The 15887-nt window shown below is 34.7% G+C and overlaps 1 protein-coding gene across 2 annotated transcripts in view; it reads right to left on the reverse strand.

Moving 5' to 3' along the window:
• GRAMD1C (GRAM domain containing 1C) overlaps positions 1–15887 on the reverse strand; it is a 155354-nt gene that overhangs the window by 93628 nt on the left and 45839 nt on the right. For both annotated transcript variants that reach the window (XM_004475612.5, XM_071214812.1), the window contains 3 exons: positions 15764–15848; positions 1446–1549; positions 767–862 (listed from right to left, as the gene is read on the reverse strand). In XM_004475612.5, the coding sequence (XP_004475669.2) occupies positions 767–862; positions 1446–1549; positions 15764–15848 (285 nt within the window). The remainder of the gene's footprint in view (positions 1–766; positions 863–1445; positions 1550–15763; positions 15849–15887) is intronic.

The following is a 15887-nucleotide window of genomic DNA, read 5'->3' on the forward strand; positions in this document are numbered from 1 at the left end:
ATCATTACAATGATTTAGTGTCATGGTAATGGCTCTCTCTCCTCCCTCCCTTTCTCCCTCTCTCTTTCTTCTGTTCCTCACAATTCTCTTTGCTTCCTTTATCTTCCTTCTTCCTTTCCTTTTATTTCCATCCCTTTCCATTCCCTCTTTCCTTCTTCTTTCTTCTCTTGCCTTCACTTTCATTCCTTCTTTTCTTTTCATTCTTCTTTCTTCCCCCAGCATGATGCTTCTAATGTAACACAAAGCCCCAATTTTTCATGTAGGAAGATTCTTCACATATTTCAGTAAGAATTGAGAGGATCTGCAGGCGTATATTAAAAAATTATGGCACTTAAAAATAACTGTCATTCTAAAAAAAGATTTAAAAGATTATAATGATCATGTTTTTATTTATTTGCTACCCAAATCTTAGTTCACAAGAACCATTTGTTCTTAATAGTTGCTACTACATGGGGATTATTGACTCAACAACAATCATGGAAATATTAGAGTATTTAGAAATAATAAAGATGTTTTGCTAATGCTTACCCTACCTACCTCTTATAATGAAGAAATAAAGTTTAAAGTTCTCTGAAAACTATAAAGTGCAAAAAATGTTGTCATTTAAAGCTAATCACCAACAAGTATGTAAGCATCCAGAAATCCAGTATCACCATCAACTATCTGTAACTCAAGGAAGACTTGCCTATATTCTCGATATTGATTATCAATGTGAGGCAAATATTTTTCACATTATGTGATAGGGCAATGGTAGAAAATTTTTCACCTTTTCACCATCTGTGATGATCTGGATAGCATTTGGGATGAGTCGAGCAGTTTTCTCTTTGGTCATGAAGGTTATATCCTTTAAAGCAATAGAAATCTAAGTGCACAAAAGAATGGAAAATTGTGAAACATATTTTTCAGGGAAACATGTTCAAGCAAAACACCAAGTATTACATCAATCAAACCTATAACATTCAGTTGAAAAATCTGAAGGAGCTAATAAGCACATGATTGCATTCTCTGAGAAAAACAGGGTAAAGAGTCAGACGTTCTTCCCTCCAGTACTCTCCCCCATCAACTCCTATGTCGAACCTTAGGACAAAGTGTGAAAAGAAATGTAGGTGTTCATGCTCTATATTAACAAACACACACACAAAGAAAATTCAGACACCCTGTGATTTAAGACATGTTTTTGGCAGCCTGCAGGATATACACTTGAGTTTTTCAACATGAAATCTTTGTCAAACTGTATGAAGTATGTGCAAATGGAGTTCAATGTATTAAGAAAAATATATTAAACACTATACATACAACATAAATATATTGACATGTGTAAAAATAAAGACAAGAAAATGTAAATTTACTTTAGAATCTAAAGTACATGGTTATTGGAAGAACTGTACACATTTCTTTCTACGCTGTTATTTGTGTCAACAAATTAAAGGCAAAATATATCTTACCGTAGTTTCCCATCTGAAGATGTTGCTATGGAAACAAAGCCAGTTTTCTGAAAGGTAAAGTCGTCCCTGAAGCAAAATGTCCTTCTGTAGAGCACAAGCATAATCTACACACACAAAAATAAGGAACAGTTTATTCACAAAAATCTGGCAACTTAATAAATCTGTAGGAGTCTAATATTATTGATGAATTCCAAAAAGAAACATTGGATTATGTTTGTAAACTGATCTTTTCCTTTGGCCATATTAGATTATATTAGATTCAGAGGTTTACTTGATTAAATAATCAGGCAAACCTCTTGTGCCAGTAGGGTGTTGAGTGGGTGGGGACTCACAGACAAAAGACATGGCAAAGGACAGAGTCAGAGGGTCTTTGATGTTGGAGTTTGATGGTGAAGCCTTAAGCTGGAACCCCAGGAAGTTAGCTCACAGAGGAAACAGAAGCAAGTCCCAGGAAGAGAGAAACCCTGAGTCCAGGAAAAAGAAGCCTGAGGAAGGGAGGAACCCAGGAAGCCTGAACCCTTGCAGACATCGGCAGCCATCTTGCTCCAACACATGAAAATAGACTTTGGTGAGGGAAATAACTTAAGCTTTACGGCCTGGTATCTGTAAGCTCCTACCCCAAATAAATACCCTTTATAAAAACCAACCAATTTCTGGTATTTTGCATCAGCACCCCTTTGGCTAATACAAAATCTTACACTATTTAAACATATGCAAAGTCATCATTGTTCTTCTGGTTATTCATTTGCTCATTCATTCATTCATTCATTCATATACTTTGGGTACCAACAGCCAGATATTTTGCTGAGCACTAGGGCTGCAGTGGTGAATAAACCAGAAAAGGCCCTTGCTCCCACACAACACAGTCTAGAGGGGAAGATAGAAAATAAGCAAATAAATTTTTAAAAAGCTATGATAAAAGTATAGTAAAAACTATGAAAGCCTATAATAAAGGATTTTGGGGGTATGGAGGAGGGGGGTGTAGCAAAAAGAGTTCTGAAAAAGTGATCTTTACACTGAGATCTAAAGATCCATATAAAGGGGTAAATGGACCATGAAGGAATAGTACATGCAAAGGCCCAGTGGCAGAAAGAAACAACATATTTGAGGAACCACAAGATGAATCTCTGAGCTGGAGAAGCTAGATCTAGTAAGGTTTCACAGCCTATGGTAAAACAGTGAATTTTATGAGATGCCACTGATGTACTTCAAATGAAAGGGTCATGATATGATACATATTTTTAAATGTGTAGTCACACTATTAGAATGGATTCAGATAAATCAGTTCTATTTATTCAGGTAAATGAGAGGAAAGTTGGGGGTAGTTCAGATCAGGAGATGACAACCTTAAGAAAAAGTAGTAATTGAGTCAGAGACATTTAAAGGGTAGTATTGTTAGAGAATTGGTGACTGATTAGCTATTGAGTGAGGGAAGGGGAGAGATCAGGAATGGCTGTGAAAATTACATACATTTTGGGTTAGTTTCAAAACTGATCTTCTCCACCTCAGCACTAAAAACCAACAAAATCAAAAGTCTTCTGGTAACTGCCACTGCCAGCCAAAAAGTAAATACCCTTTAAGATCTGGCTCTGAGGCCAGTGTAAATAGTATTGCCAGATTACCAATATTATAGGATACAAAGGGCTCCTGCAAAGAGATTTAGTTTACTGTAACCACTAAATATAAAACTATTAAGTGATTAGCAATTTTAGGAAAATGTTACATAAACCTCAAAATATTTAAACTTAGTCATGTTAAATTTCTAAACAAATACTAAAAATTGAGCAAAGTAATTTAGTCTTTTACAACACTACCTTCAGTAAAACAAAACTAAGATTCCACCAACAAAAATTCCTAGTAAATAATTAAGCAGCTAAATTACTCATTTACTTAGCATATCTGGCATATCTAGAATAGGGTTTGGGCTAAAGGCCACTTTGTGGTGTCCTGAATTTTTATCTAAACCACTGAAACATTTTATTAATTCAGTGGTTCCCAAACTTTGAATTACCCAGCAGACTAGTTAAAAAAGATTGCTGGGATTCTTCCCCCAGAGTTTCTGATGAAATAAGTCTATAGTGTGGTCAAGTGTTTGAATTCCTATCAAGTTCCTTGGTGATGTTAATGTTGCTAGTCCACAGATCATATCTGATCACTACTGTATTATTTTACATTAACTATATTCAAAGCTACAACTACGAATAGGATTGTTTTAGTTGGCAAATATTATTTTATATAAATTAGCAAAAACTTTCTTCAGAGATTTTGATAAATTGTTTCCCTACAATGGGCATGCTTTATTGTAATAAACATATACTTCAATAAAATAAATTTCTTTAAAACAATGTTTATAGCAACATTATTCACCATAGCCAAAAGGTGGAAACAACCCAAATGTCCATCAACAAATAAATGGGTAAACACAATGTAATATATTCATATAACAGAATATTATTTAGCCATAAGAAAGAATGAAGTTCTAAGACATGCTGCAACATGAAGAACTTTGAAAATATTATGGTCGGTGAAATAAGACACATAAGGACAAATAAAATACAATATCGTTTACAAGAGATGACTAAGAAATAGGAAATTCAGAGATAGAAAGTAGACTAGTGGCTTCCAGGAGATAGGAGGAGGGGGGAAGAGGGAATAATTGCTTATAAAAATTAAAATTATAAAAAATACAATAAAAATAATAAAATTGATTTTTATAAGAAATATTTTAATATGTCCAATGCAAGAAATGAAAAGAAAAAAAAAAATCAAGTCACCCAAGTCAGCTGTCACGTATTGAAGGAAAATGGGGAAGGATCTCTGCCTGGTCTCTGCCTCCCCCTCCAGTCATATGATGTAGATCTCAGCTGTGGGCACCTAGGCATAGGGGCTTGTCTCTTACTGGGCTTCTTCTCTCAGGTTCAGCAGCTCTGCTTTCTTCTTGATTTCAGTTGTAAGCTATCGGCCATATGACTCACCTCTCCCAGGACCCTCAGCTCTTTGATCCTGTCCTTGCTGTCACATGGCCAGATCAAAAATGGCAGCCTTCTCTTTCCTGTATGTCTGTTTTTTATCAGACCCAACAAGTGGGGGAAGACTCAACCTAAGTCATGCCTCACGGAAGTAGTCCAATTGAAAGGTCTCACACCCACAGGAGTGGACCTGCCCACAAACATAATCTTTCTCTTTAAGGGATTCATAAAATAATTTCAAACTGCCACAAGAGGCAATGCTGAGAGGGAAATTTTAGTGCTAAATGCTCACATTAAAGAAAAGATCTCAAATCAGAAACCTAAGTTCACATTTGGAGGATCTAGAAAACAAGATCAAACTAAACCTAAAGCAAGCAGGAAGAAGAAAATAACAAAAATTAGAACAGAGATAAATGAAATAAAGAATTAAAAAAATAGAAAAGCTAGAGAATAATCTAGGGACTGAAAAACATGGTGAACCCAAAAGTGGATGAGAATAGTGGTTAATAGTACAAATACAAGAATGTCCTTCCATGTTCTAAAACAAATGAGTATCACTCCTGCAAGGTGGTGAGAATGTGGAGAAGCAAGGGGAAAATACCATTAATGTAACCTATAAACAGGAGTCAACAGCAATATTGTAATATCTTGCATAAATGCCAAAGATGGACTGTGTTAATAGCGGGATATAGAAAAAATATTACCAAATGTATACTATAGGCCACAGTTAGCAGTAACAGTCTGATGATATTATCTCATAGGCTGTAACAAAATGTTCCACAATAATGTAGTGTGTTGGTGAAGGAGTGTTACATGCCAATTACACACATGTGCATGATTGTTTTGTAAGTTGACAACTTCTCTAATAAAAACATATTTTTAAAAATTAAATACTTTTTAAGTTAAATAAAAAAACAATAGAATCAACCAAATTTCTTTGAACAGAAGTTCTTTGAAAATATCAATAAATCAACTATACTTTAGCTAAACCAACAAAGAAACAAAGAGAGAGTATACAAATGTCCAAAATCAGAAATGAAAAGGAGGACATTACTACTGATCCCACAGAAATAAAAAGGAATTTAATAGGACACTATGAACAACTGTATGTCAATGAATTAGATAACCCAGACAATATGGACAAATTTCTAGAAACACCCAAACTATCTATACTGACCCAAGAAGAAACAGAAGATCTCAACAAATAAATAACAAAGAGACTGAATCAGTAATCAATAAACTCCCAACAAGGAAAAGCCAAGGATCACACAGCTTCAATGGTGAACTATACCAAACATTCCAAGAAGAATTAACACCAGTCCTGCCCAGATCTTCCAAAAATATTCCTTATGAATATAGAAGCAAAAATCCTCAAGAAAACACTAGCAAACAGAATCCTAAAGCATGTTAAAAGAATTATCCACCATGATCAAGAGGGATTTAGCCCTAGGAAAAGGTGGTTCAACATAAGAAAATCAATTAATGTAACACACCACATTAACAGAGCAAAGGGTTAAAAAAAAAACAAAAAAAAAAAACCATGATCATCTCAATTGATGTAGAGAAGGCATCCAGCACCCATTCTTGATAGAAACACTTAGGAAACTAGGAATAGAAAGTAATTTCCTCAACATGATAAAGGCCATAAATGAGAAACCCACAGCTAACACCATACTCAATGGTGAAACACTTAAAAGTTTTCTCTAAAGATCAGGAACAAAATAAGGATGCTCACTGTCACCACTGTTACTCAGTGTTGTACTATATATAAAATAGCAGCCATAGCAATTAGACAAGGGGAAAAAAAGGCATCCAAACTGGAAAGAAAGAACTAAAACTTCCCTATTTGCAGATGACATGCTTCTATATACAGAAAATCTTGAAAAAACCCACAGCAAATCTACTAGAACTAGTCAATGCAGCAAAGTAGTGGGGTACAAGATCAGCACACAAAAATCAGCAGCGGTTCTATATACTCATAAGGAACAATCTGAAGTGGAAATCAAGAAATAAAATCCATTTATAATAGTAAATAAAAGAATCAGATATCTAGAAACAAATCTAACCAAGGGTGTAAAGATTATTACATTGCTAAAAGAAATAAAAGAAGACCTAAATAAATGGGAAGACATTCCATGTTCATGCACTGGAAAATAATTGTTAAGATGCTAATTCTACTCAAAGAAATTTACAGATTCAATGCAATCCCAATCAAATTTCCAACAGCCTTCTTTGCAGATCTGGAAAAGCCAATCATCAGAAATATATGTGAAGTTAAGGAGCATTGAACAGCTAAAACCATCTTGAAGGAGAGGAAACAAAGTTGGGGGACTCACACTTCCCAATTTTAAATCTTGCCTTAAATCAAGAACAGCTTGGTAACTGGCACAAGGACAGACACACAGACCAATGGAATTGAATTAAGAACTCAGAAACAGACCTCCCCCATCTATGGCCAGTTGAGCCCAGGACACTGTATGTGGGAAGCTGGTGCTCAACCACTGAGCCACATTGGCTCCCCAGAGTTGTTTTTTTTAATTTGTTTGCTTGTTATTTGGTTTTTGTTTGTTTGTTTGTTTGTTTGTTTTTAGGAGGCATTGGGAACCAATCCCGGCACCTCCCATGTGGGAAGCAGGCGCTCAACTGTTTGAGCCACATCTCCTCCCAGCCAATTGATTTTTGACAGGGGTAATAAGTGCATTCAATTTGGAAAGAACAGTCTCTTCAACAAATCGTGCTGGGAAAACTGGACGTAATATTCATATGCAAAAGAATGAAGGAAGACCTCTGTATCACACCATATACAAAACTTAAATCAAAATGGATCAAAGACTTTAATATAGGACCAACTATAAAACTCCCAGAAGAAAACATGGGGAAGTCCCTTCAGGACTTCATGCCCAGCGTAGTTTCTCAGAGTTTACACCAAATGCAAATGAAAAAACAGACAAATAATAATTCATCAAAAGTGTAAAATTTTGTGCTTCAAAGGACTCTATCCTGAAAGTAAAAAGGCAACCACGGAATGAGAGAAAATACTTGGTAACCACATATATGTTTAGCCTTTACTATTCATTATATAAAGAAAGCCTACAACTCAACAACAGTAAGTCAAAAAAGAGTTTTGAATAGACATTTCTCTAAAGAAGATAAACAAATGGCCAAAAAAGTCCATGAAAAGATGCTCAAAATCATTAGTCATTGGGGAGATGCAAATCAAAACCACAATGATATATTTCACACACACTAGAATGGCTACTATTCAAATAAACATAATTACAACTGTTGGAGAGGATGTGGAGAAATAGGAACACTCATTCATTGTTGGTGGGGATGTAAAATGGTGCAGCTCCTGTGGAAAACATTTTGATGGTTCCTCAGAAGTATAGAATGACTATATGTGACAACTTGAAATTATCTTATGAATCCCCAAAAAAAAAAATTATGTTCTCAAACTACTCCATTCCTGTGGGGTTGTGGCCATTTTGACTGGACTACATGAGTGAGGTGTGACTCAGTTTGGATCTCCACCCTCTTACTGTAGCTTTATATAAATAGAGATACAGAAAGAAAGGAAGCTGCCAATTTGACCTGGCCATGTGAGAGAGAGGACTCGAGGATCACTAGCAGTTAAAGCTGAAGCATGAAGCCCCCAAGAGGCTGGGCCCATGGAGCAGTTCAAGGTCAAAGAGACAAAACATATGCCTGATAGCCCACAGCTGAACTCAGGAAGAAACTGGTACAGCCAAAACTGAGAGGAGGCCCAGAAAGAGATAAGCACTATGCCTGGTTGCCCACAGCTGAGCTCCAGGAGACAGTAGATTCTGGAGGGGAAGGCAGGGACCTTGGTATAGTTCATCTGCCAACCTGCTTAGCCATGTGGCAGGACACCAGGATCACTAGTAGCTGACTTTGGTGAGAAATCACTTCTTGATTTGGACATTTCATGGCCTTGGAACCCATTTCTGGTACTTTGCATCAGCAGCCCGGTGGCAATCTCACTTCTAGGTATGTATCCCAAAGTACTGAAAGCCGGGACTCTGACGTACACTGATGTACATAACGGCATTATGCACAACTGCCAAAAAAAATGGATGCAACTCAAATGTCAATTAACAGATGAAAGGTAACCAAAATGTAATATATATATATATATACACACACACACACACACACAACGGAATATTATTCAGTCGTAAAAAGGAATGAAGCTCTGATTGCATGCAACAACATGGATTAACCCCAAAAACATCACGTTGAGTGAAATAAGCAAGATACAAAAGGACAAATATTATATAATCTAATTGATATGAAATAATTAGAATAAGCAAATTCAGAGATTCAGAAATCAGAAGACAGGTTATGAAGGGATGGGGTGGGATAGGGAATGGAGAGTTAATCCTTAATTGGTACAGAATTTCTCTTCGTGGTGATGGAAAAGTTCTAATAATTGATGGTGGTGATGATAGAAAACACTGTGAGCATAATTAGCACCTCTGAATTATATATTTGAATGTGGTTAAAAAGGGGAAATTTTTAAGCAGTATATATGTTAGTAGAATACAAATTTTTTAAAAACTCATAGGACTTTACAATACAGTCAATGAAATATAATGTAAACTACAGACTAAAGCTAATAGTCCAATCACAATAATAGTCTTTTGTGGACCCCAGAAAATTATGTTCTTAAATTGGTTCACTGCTAACATATGAGCCTATTATGAACTTTTAAAGAGATTAGATTCAGTTAAGGCATAGCCCAGGGTGGGTCTTAATCCTTTTACTGGATTCCTTTATAAACAAAATGAATGTACAGAGAAAAAGACTACAGAGACAGAGAGAAACCGATAGAAGTTGGGAGAGAATGCAATAAGAAGCTGAAATCAATGGAACCTGGGAGAGAGGAATCCAGAATCTGAAGGCAACAGAACCTATAGGAGAAAGCAGAGACCAGCTGATCGCCCACAGCTGCAGTTCGGGGAGAAAGCATCTCCTGATAATGCCTTGATCTGGACACTTTCACAGCCTCAGAACTGTGAGCTTATAAATCAATAAATCCCCATTGTAGAAGCCAACCCATTTCTGGTATATTGCCTTGTGGCAGTCTTTAGCGAACTATAACAGAAAGGTACCACAGGAATGCAAAATGTTAAAAAGGGGCAAGAATATGTGATTTATGTATTTGCTGCATGACTTTTATGAAAATCTACAGCTTCTCTAATAAACGATATATATATAAAGAAATGTTTTGATCAATGACATCACCTGAATATCAGGAGCATAAAAATATATATACTCAAGCTTAATAAAATATTCTAGGGATTGTTAGTTGCCCTTATCAACAATTCACACTTGGGATGTGTCAGCCAACAGTTTCATTAGAAGTACTATACTCTAAGAGGGACTATTATAAGCCCTTCAGCTATCATTACCACCTGTTCAACATTAAACGTTTTGCTAATTAGCATATACACATAAGAAAAGAGTCTTCATTGGTGAAATTAATCGGCAAACTGGATGTTAAAATTGGGGTCACACGGGTGAAGTCAGTTGTATTAATATACATAGATTGATTTAAGTATTTTTAGAGACTCTCAACATCTTTATATGCAGGCAGTCTAAGAACCCAGCCAGATTTTCACCCTTAGGTATGGCAGTTAAGTGTATTTCCTACATGACAGCTTCTCAAAATGTAATGTACATATAAATTACCTGGGGATATCACTGTAATTCTTCTGGAAGATTTGTGCCTTCTCCCCATTTATTTGATTATTCAAGCATTTATTTATATCAGTATGGACTCAAGTATATCTAATTTTATTCTTTAAGTTAAAATCCAACATTTTCATTTATTTTATTGCTCAAATTATTCCAGCTTTGGCTATCTGGAGTTCTCTCAGTTGGCTCATGTCATTTGCTTTTCTAAGCACTTCCTTACTTTCTGGCACTACAGGATACTCCAGACTCATGTCTTCCCTGATCCAGCCCTATAATTGGTGGCTTTTTCAAGGAGCTCTGATTCCTTTTTTTGGAGAATAATATTCAGAAACCAATATCTGGGTAATGGAGGGGCTTATTGCTACTGGGGTATCACTGTTTCTAGGCCATCTAAGCAGAGGGAAGTAGGGAAAAAATATATATATATATATAAAGCCATCCTTGAGGACAGTTATATCATACATTCTTAATAGTTAGATTCATTTGTCAAAATCAGCAGTCCTTCCCAGTGTCTCCCACTTCCTGGGTGATTTTTAAAATTTTTATTCAATAAAAGTCACTCTTAAAGGTTTTGGCAATGCACATAGTTAAGTATCTACCTACCTGCTACGACGTAGAATCATTCTACTATCCAAAAAATTTCCCTGTCCATTCACTCTTCCCTCCACTTTCTGGCAATCACAGATTTGTTCCCCATCCCTATAGCTTTGACTTTTTCCAGAATGTCATATAAATGGAATCATAAAATGTGTAGCCTTTTGAGCTTCACTTTTGTCACTTAGAAAAATGCATTTATGATTTGGCAGTGTTGTCGTGTATAAGAATAACTTGTTCCTTGTTATTGGTGAATAACATTCCATTGTACAGATGGGCAATAATTTGTTTATTCATTCACCTGTTGAATGACATCTTGGTTATTTCCAATTTTTTGCATTAAAAAATTGCTATAAACATCTATGCATAGATTTTTGTGAACATAAGTCTTCAATTCCCTTGGGCAAACACCTAAGAAGTGGGATTAAAGGGTCATAATACACTTATGCCTGATTTTATAAGATATTGCCTGTAGCAGTTTGATATTTATGAATTTCAAGAAGAAAGAGCATGCTTGTAAACTGGTCTGTTCCTCTGGGCATGATACCTTTGATTGTATTAGACTCAGCTGAGATGTCTTTGATTGTATTATGTTAAGATTAGGGCTTTGATTCAACCATGTTAGTAGGGTTTAACTCAGGTTCAGTCCCCACCTTCTTGGTGGGTTATATAAACTGACACTCATTCAAGACGACACACAGAAGAAGATACAAAAGAAAAAGGCACAGGAAGAAAGAGAGCTCCATAGACATGGCAAAGGAGAGAATTTTGCAGCCCCGGGAAGACATACGAGTCATATGACTGATAGTTTGCAACAGAAGAAAACAAAGCAGCTGAGCTAAGGAGTCTTAAGAGGAAGAAGGAAGGAGAGATCCAGCTTACCATCTTACTTCAACACAGGCAACTGACTTGGGTGAAAAAGTACCTCTTATGATACCTTTAGTTGGACTCATTAGGACCATGTAAATGTGAGCTTTTAACCCAAATAAATACCCTTTATAAAAACCCACAGATATCTGGTACTTTGCATCAGCACCTCTTTGGCTAATACACTGCCAAACTGTTATCCAAAGTGACTGTACCATTTGCATTCCCACAAGTAATGGATGAGAGTTCCTGTTGCTTTGTATCCTCCTCATTATTTGGTGCTCTCAGTTGTTGTTGTGTGTGTGTTTAACATGTAGAGATATTTCATTGTTCTTTAATTTGCATTTCCCTATGACAAGTAACGTTGAGCATCTTTTCATGTTTGTTTGCCATCAATATGTCTTCTTTGGTAAAGTGTGTGTCTGCCCATTTTTTGTTGGGTTGGTTGTGTTCTTACCATTGGCTTTTAAGATTGTTCGTATATTCTGAGTACAAGTTTTTAAAATTAGATAGGTGATTGTCAAATATTTACTCCTAGTCTTCAGCTAGCATTTTCATTCTCCCAACAATCTTTTGCATGGGAAAAGACTTTAATTTTAATAGTTCAATTTATCAGTTTTTTCTTTTATGAATTGTGTTTTTGGTGTGGTATGTAAAAACTCTTTGTCAAATCTAAGTACATATAGATTTTCGCCTATGTTTTCTCTAGAAGGAGTAATAGTTTTACATTTTACATATAGGTCTATGATCAATTCTGAGTTAGTTTCCATATAAAATAACGTATGTGTAAAGTTCCATATAAACTAGGTATGTGCAAGGTTCTATTTGCTTTAGATTTAATTTGCTCTTCTTTAATTTTATGAGGTAGCTCATAAAATTAGTTTTTTCCTACTATATGTATTTAATACTATAGTTCCCTCTACCCACTGCTTTAACTGCACTCTGTTACTCTGCAATTTCATTTCCATTTATTTAAACAGTATTTCACACTTATTGACCATATTCTGATTCTTAAACTTTGTACCCTTGAATAAAATCAGTGATACTCTTTTCTTCCAAATCTTAACACACTTTTTGACCTTTCTTCCAGAATCTTTTACTGGATTCTCTTCTACCAATCCCATGATTCCTTTCTGTGCATGTGTTCTATATGTTATCCATTGTAAAGTCATTTATTCTCCTGATTTTAAATATTAATACTAACGTATTCAATAACTTATTCATATACCATCTAATAATCCATTCAATCAACTGAGTACTTATTACAAGTCCAATACTTGTCTAGATAGCAGGGTTATAACAGCAAACACTACTTGGTCTAGATACCAGGGTTTTAACAGCAAACACTATGAATAATGATTATGATAGAGGAAAAGTCCAAGGTGTCTATGAGAGCACACAGGTGGGACACTGATCAAGAATGATAATTAAAATAGTAACACTGATCACAAACCATAGTGCTGGATCTAAGTATTATAGGGTACTCTCCATGTCAGATATAAACCCTTTAGTAACCGGATCATGAGAAGGTCTTGGTTATCCTAGAAGAGAGGACAGGACAACCAAGATGTTGGAGTTACTTGGGAGGTTCAAGACATTGCCTAGTCATCAGCCAATGATTCAGCATTTCAACAACTGTTGGTGCTATTTTGGTGGGCAGGGACTAATTATCAGATCTGCAATCAGTCCAGTTAAAAAGTTTCAGTAACGGCTTCCCAAAATGAGTAAAATACATGTAATTCTTAAAATATAAACAAAAGATAGTCACATACAAAGGAGGAAAAACAGTTCCAGGAAGAGTGAAGTAAAAAAGACTGGACATAAGAAATGGTATGTCTAAAGAAGTGCGACTTTAAAAAGGCTAGTGTTTGCAAGGAATTTGATGAGATATATGAAGAGAGGACACTTAACATATATTAATGGCCTTACTAAATCATAAAGTTTAAGTTTTATTCTAAGGTCACTGTAATGCCATCTATAAAAGGTTTTAATCTGATCAGATTTGCATTTTACTGAACAGAGAATAGTCAAAGAAGGCATCAAGACTGAAATAGAGACCTGTTAGAAAGCCAGTGTGGTAATATGCTAAATATTTATTTGCAGATATTTTATACCCTAAATATATATATACATATATGCATACAAATATGTGTGCATATATGGGTGTATGTATACATATATCTGACTGTGTATGTATGCGTGTATGGTTTAGGGTATAAATTATCCCACATACATAATGAATATCTTGCCTTGGAATCTTAATTCAATATGCCCCAAATTTAAACCAAAAAACACCCCACATTTTTTAAAAATCCTAAGAATTAACTGATACCCAAAATTTCTTGTCTTGAATTATGAGATCCATCCATTCTTGTCACCATTTAGACTCACATCTAGAGCTGCACTATAAAATCTTTTTAAGGCATGTGTTAGCTTCCTATGAAAACTGTTTAAATATAAACTTTATGCCAACTGTCAGTTTTTGTTTTAAAACTATAGATTTATAAAATACATATCTTAATCAAAATTATATATAGGTAAAAGAATAACTAATGGTTTTCACTTTTTTCTTTGTATTTTTCACTATAGCTTTAATATTTTATAAGTATATATAACATTATAATGAGATTAATTTCTTTCAAGGAGGAAGTGATGAGTATGATACATTTTAGAAAGGTTTCCATGAAAAATATTTGATTTTTAGTAACAGACTGGCAAGGAACATTTGTAACATACATGAAAAAGATCATATTTTCTTAACATCTCACAAGTTAATATGAATTAAGAGAAAGACCACCCACTAGAATATGGGCAAAGTCCATGAAGAGGTAGATTCACAGAAAAAGAAACACAAATCATTTATACACATATAAATAGATGTTCAACCTCCTTTACAACGAAAGGAACACAAATTTAAACAATGACTAAATGCCAATTCTAACAGATTCTGCTAAAGCAGAGTTCCTGAGGTGTGGCAAAGCAGGTACTCACATTCATCTGTTTAAGACAAAAAAAATTGTTGCAGACTCTTTGGAAGGTAACTTAGCAACAGATGAAAACCTTTTAAATGCTCATAACTTTTGTGCCATGACTCCACTACTAGGAATTTATCCCTTTTAAAATATGTGTGCACATGTGTGCAAAGAAAAATATACAAAATATACAAAAGGTTCACTGCAACATCAGTGGTGATGATTAACCAGAAAGCAACCAAAATGTCAATAAATATAAGATTTGTTAAATGATGTTGCAGTCACTCAGTCATTCAATTGCACACTGGGCAGTCATTTTAAAAATTAGGTAGATCCATAAGTATTGCTAATAACAAAAAAAAAGAGTAAGCACAGTGTGTTCCCATTTCAGTTTTTTTAAGAATATATTTTCCTCACTTGAAATACAAACAAATAATTTCTGTAAATATACAAAAGAAACTGTTACAGTGGTTATCATCCAGGAAGAAGGTTAGAGCAAGCTCAGTTAGAATGGCCACACACCTTTATAAAATATTTGAATATTTTATCCTAAGAAGGTATTACTTTTAACAAACAATATTTTTCTGTTGTTTTAATTTATAATCATGATGTTTAAAGCAATGAACTAAACTATTTAGAAATTCAGTTATACTGAATTGATAATTCTCCAATAGTAGCAGAAATTTGAGAAATTAATATAAATATTTCAAATGATATATCTATTAAACTAAAACCTAGTTCTATATTTTGACTGTAAAAATTTATATTAAGCTTATACTAAACAAAAATAAAGCACTTTTGTAAGAAAAATGACTATATTTTTGTTTTTGAGAGCCTGCATTAAAAAAAATCTATCTGAAAGACCACAAGAATAGGAAATTGTGTAAACTTGCCATGGAAATATACCTTATTAAGGGGTATCTTTTGGGGAAGTTAATATATTTTAAACATCAAGTTTGAATTTTCCCACAAAAGCATAAGAAACTAGCACCAGAAGAAACTGAGACAAACCATTTCTTAGCTAATGCTTAATATCCTTGAGTCAGAAATCATTCCTACTGAAATTACAACTTAGCTTTACATTGTCTCATCGTGAATGACCAGACACGTTATTTTGAAAAATATTTTCTGTCCAGCACAAAGGTGTGAATTTTGTACACTTAAGAGCTCTTTTTTTTTGTTTTTGCCACTTTTTTACCTGCTATCAGCTTCTCTGTATCAGGTATGTGTCTGAACTGTCTTTTGTATTCTTCATTCTTGTCTTTGTAAGTGGAACTTGAAAGCTACAACAAGAAAAAGATTAAATTTATGTTTAATTGTAT

Source organism: Dasypus novemcinctus, chromosome 4, assembly GCF_030445035.2.
Source record: "Dasypus novemcinctus isolate mDasNov1 chromosome 4, mDasNov1.1.hap2, whole genome shotgun sequence".
Lineage (NCBI taxonomy): Eukaryota > Metazoa > Chordata > Mammalia > Cingulata > Dasypodidae > Dasypus > Dasypus novemcinctus.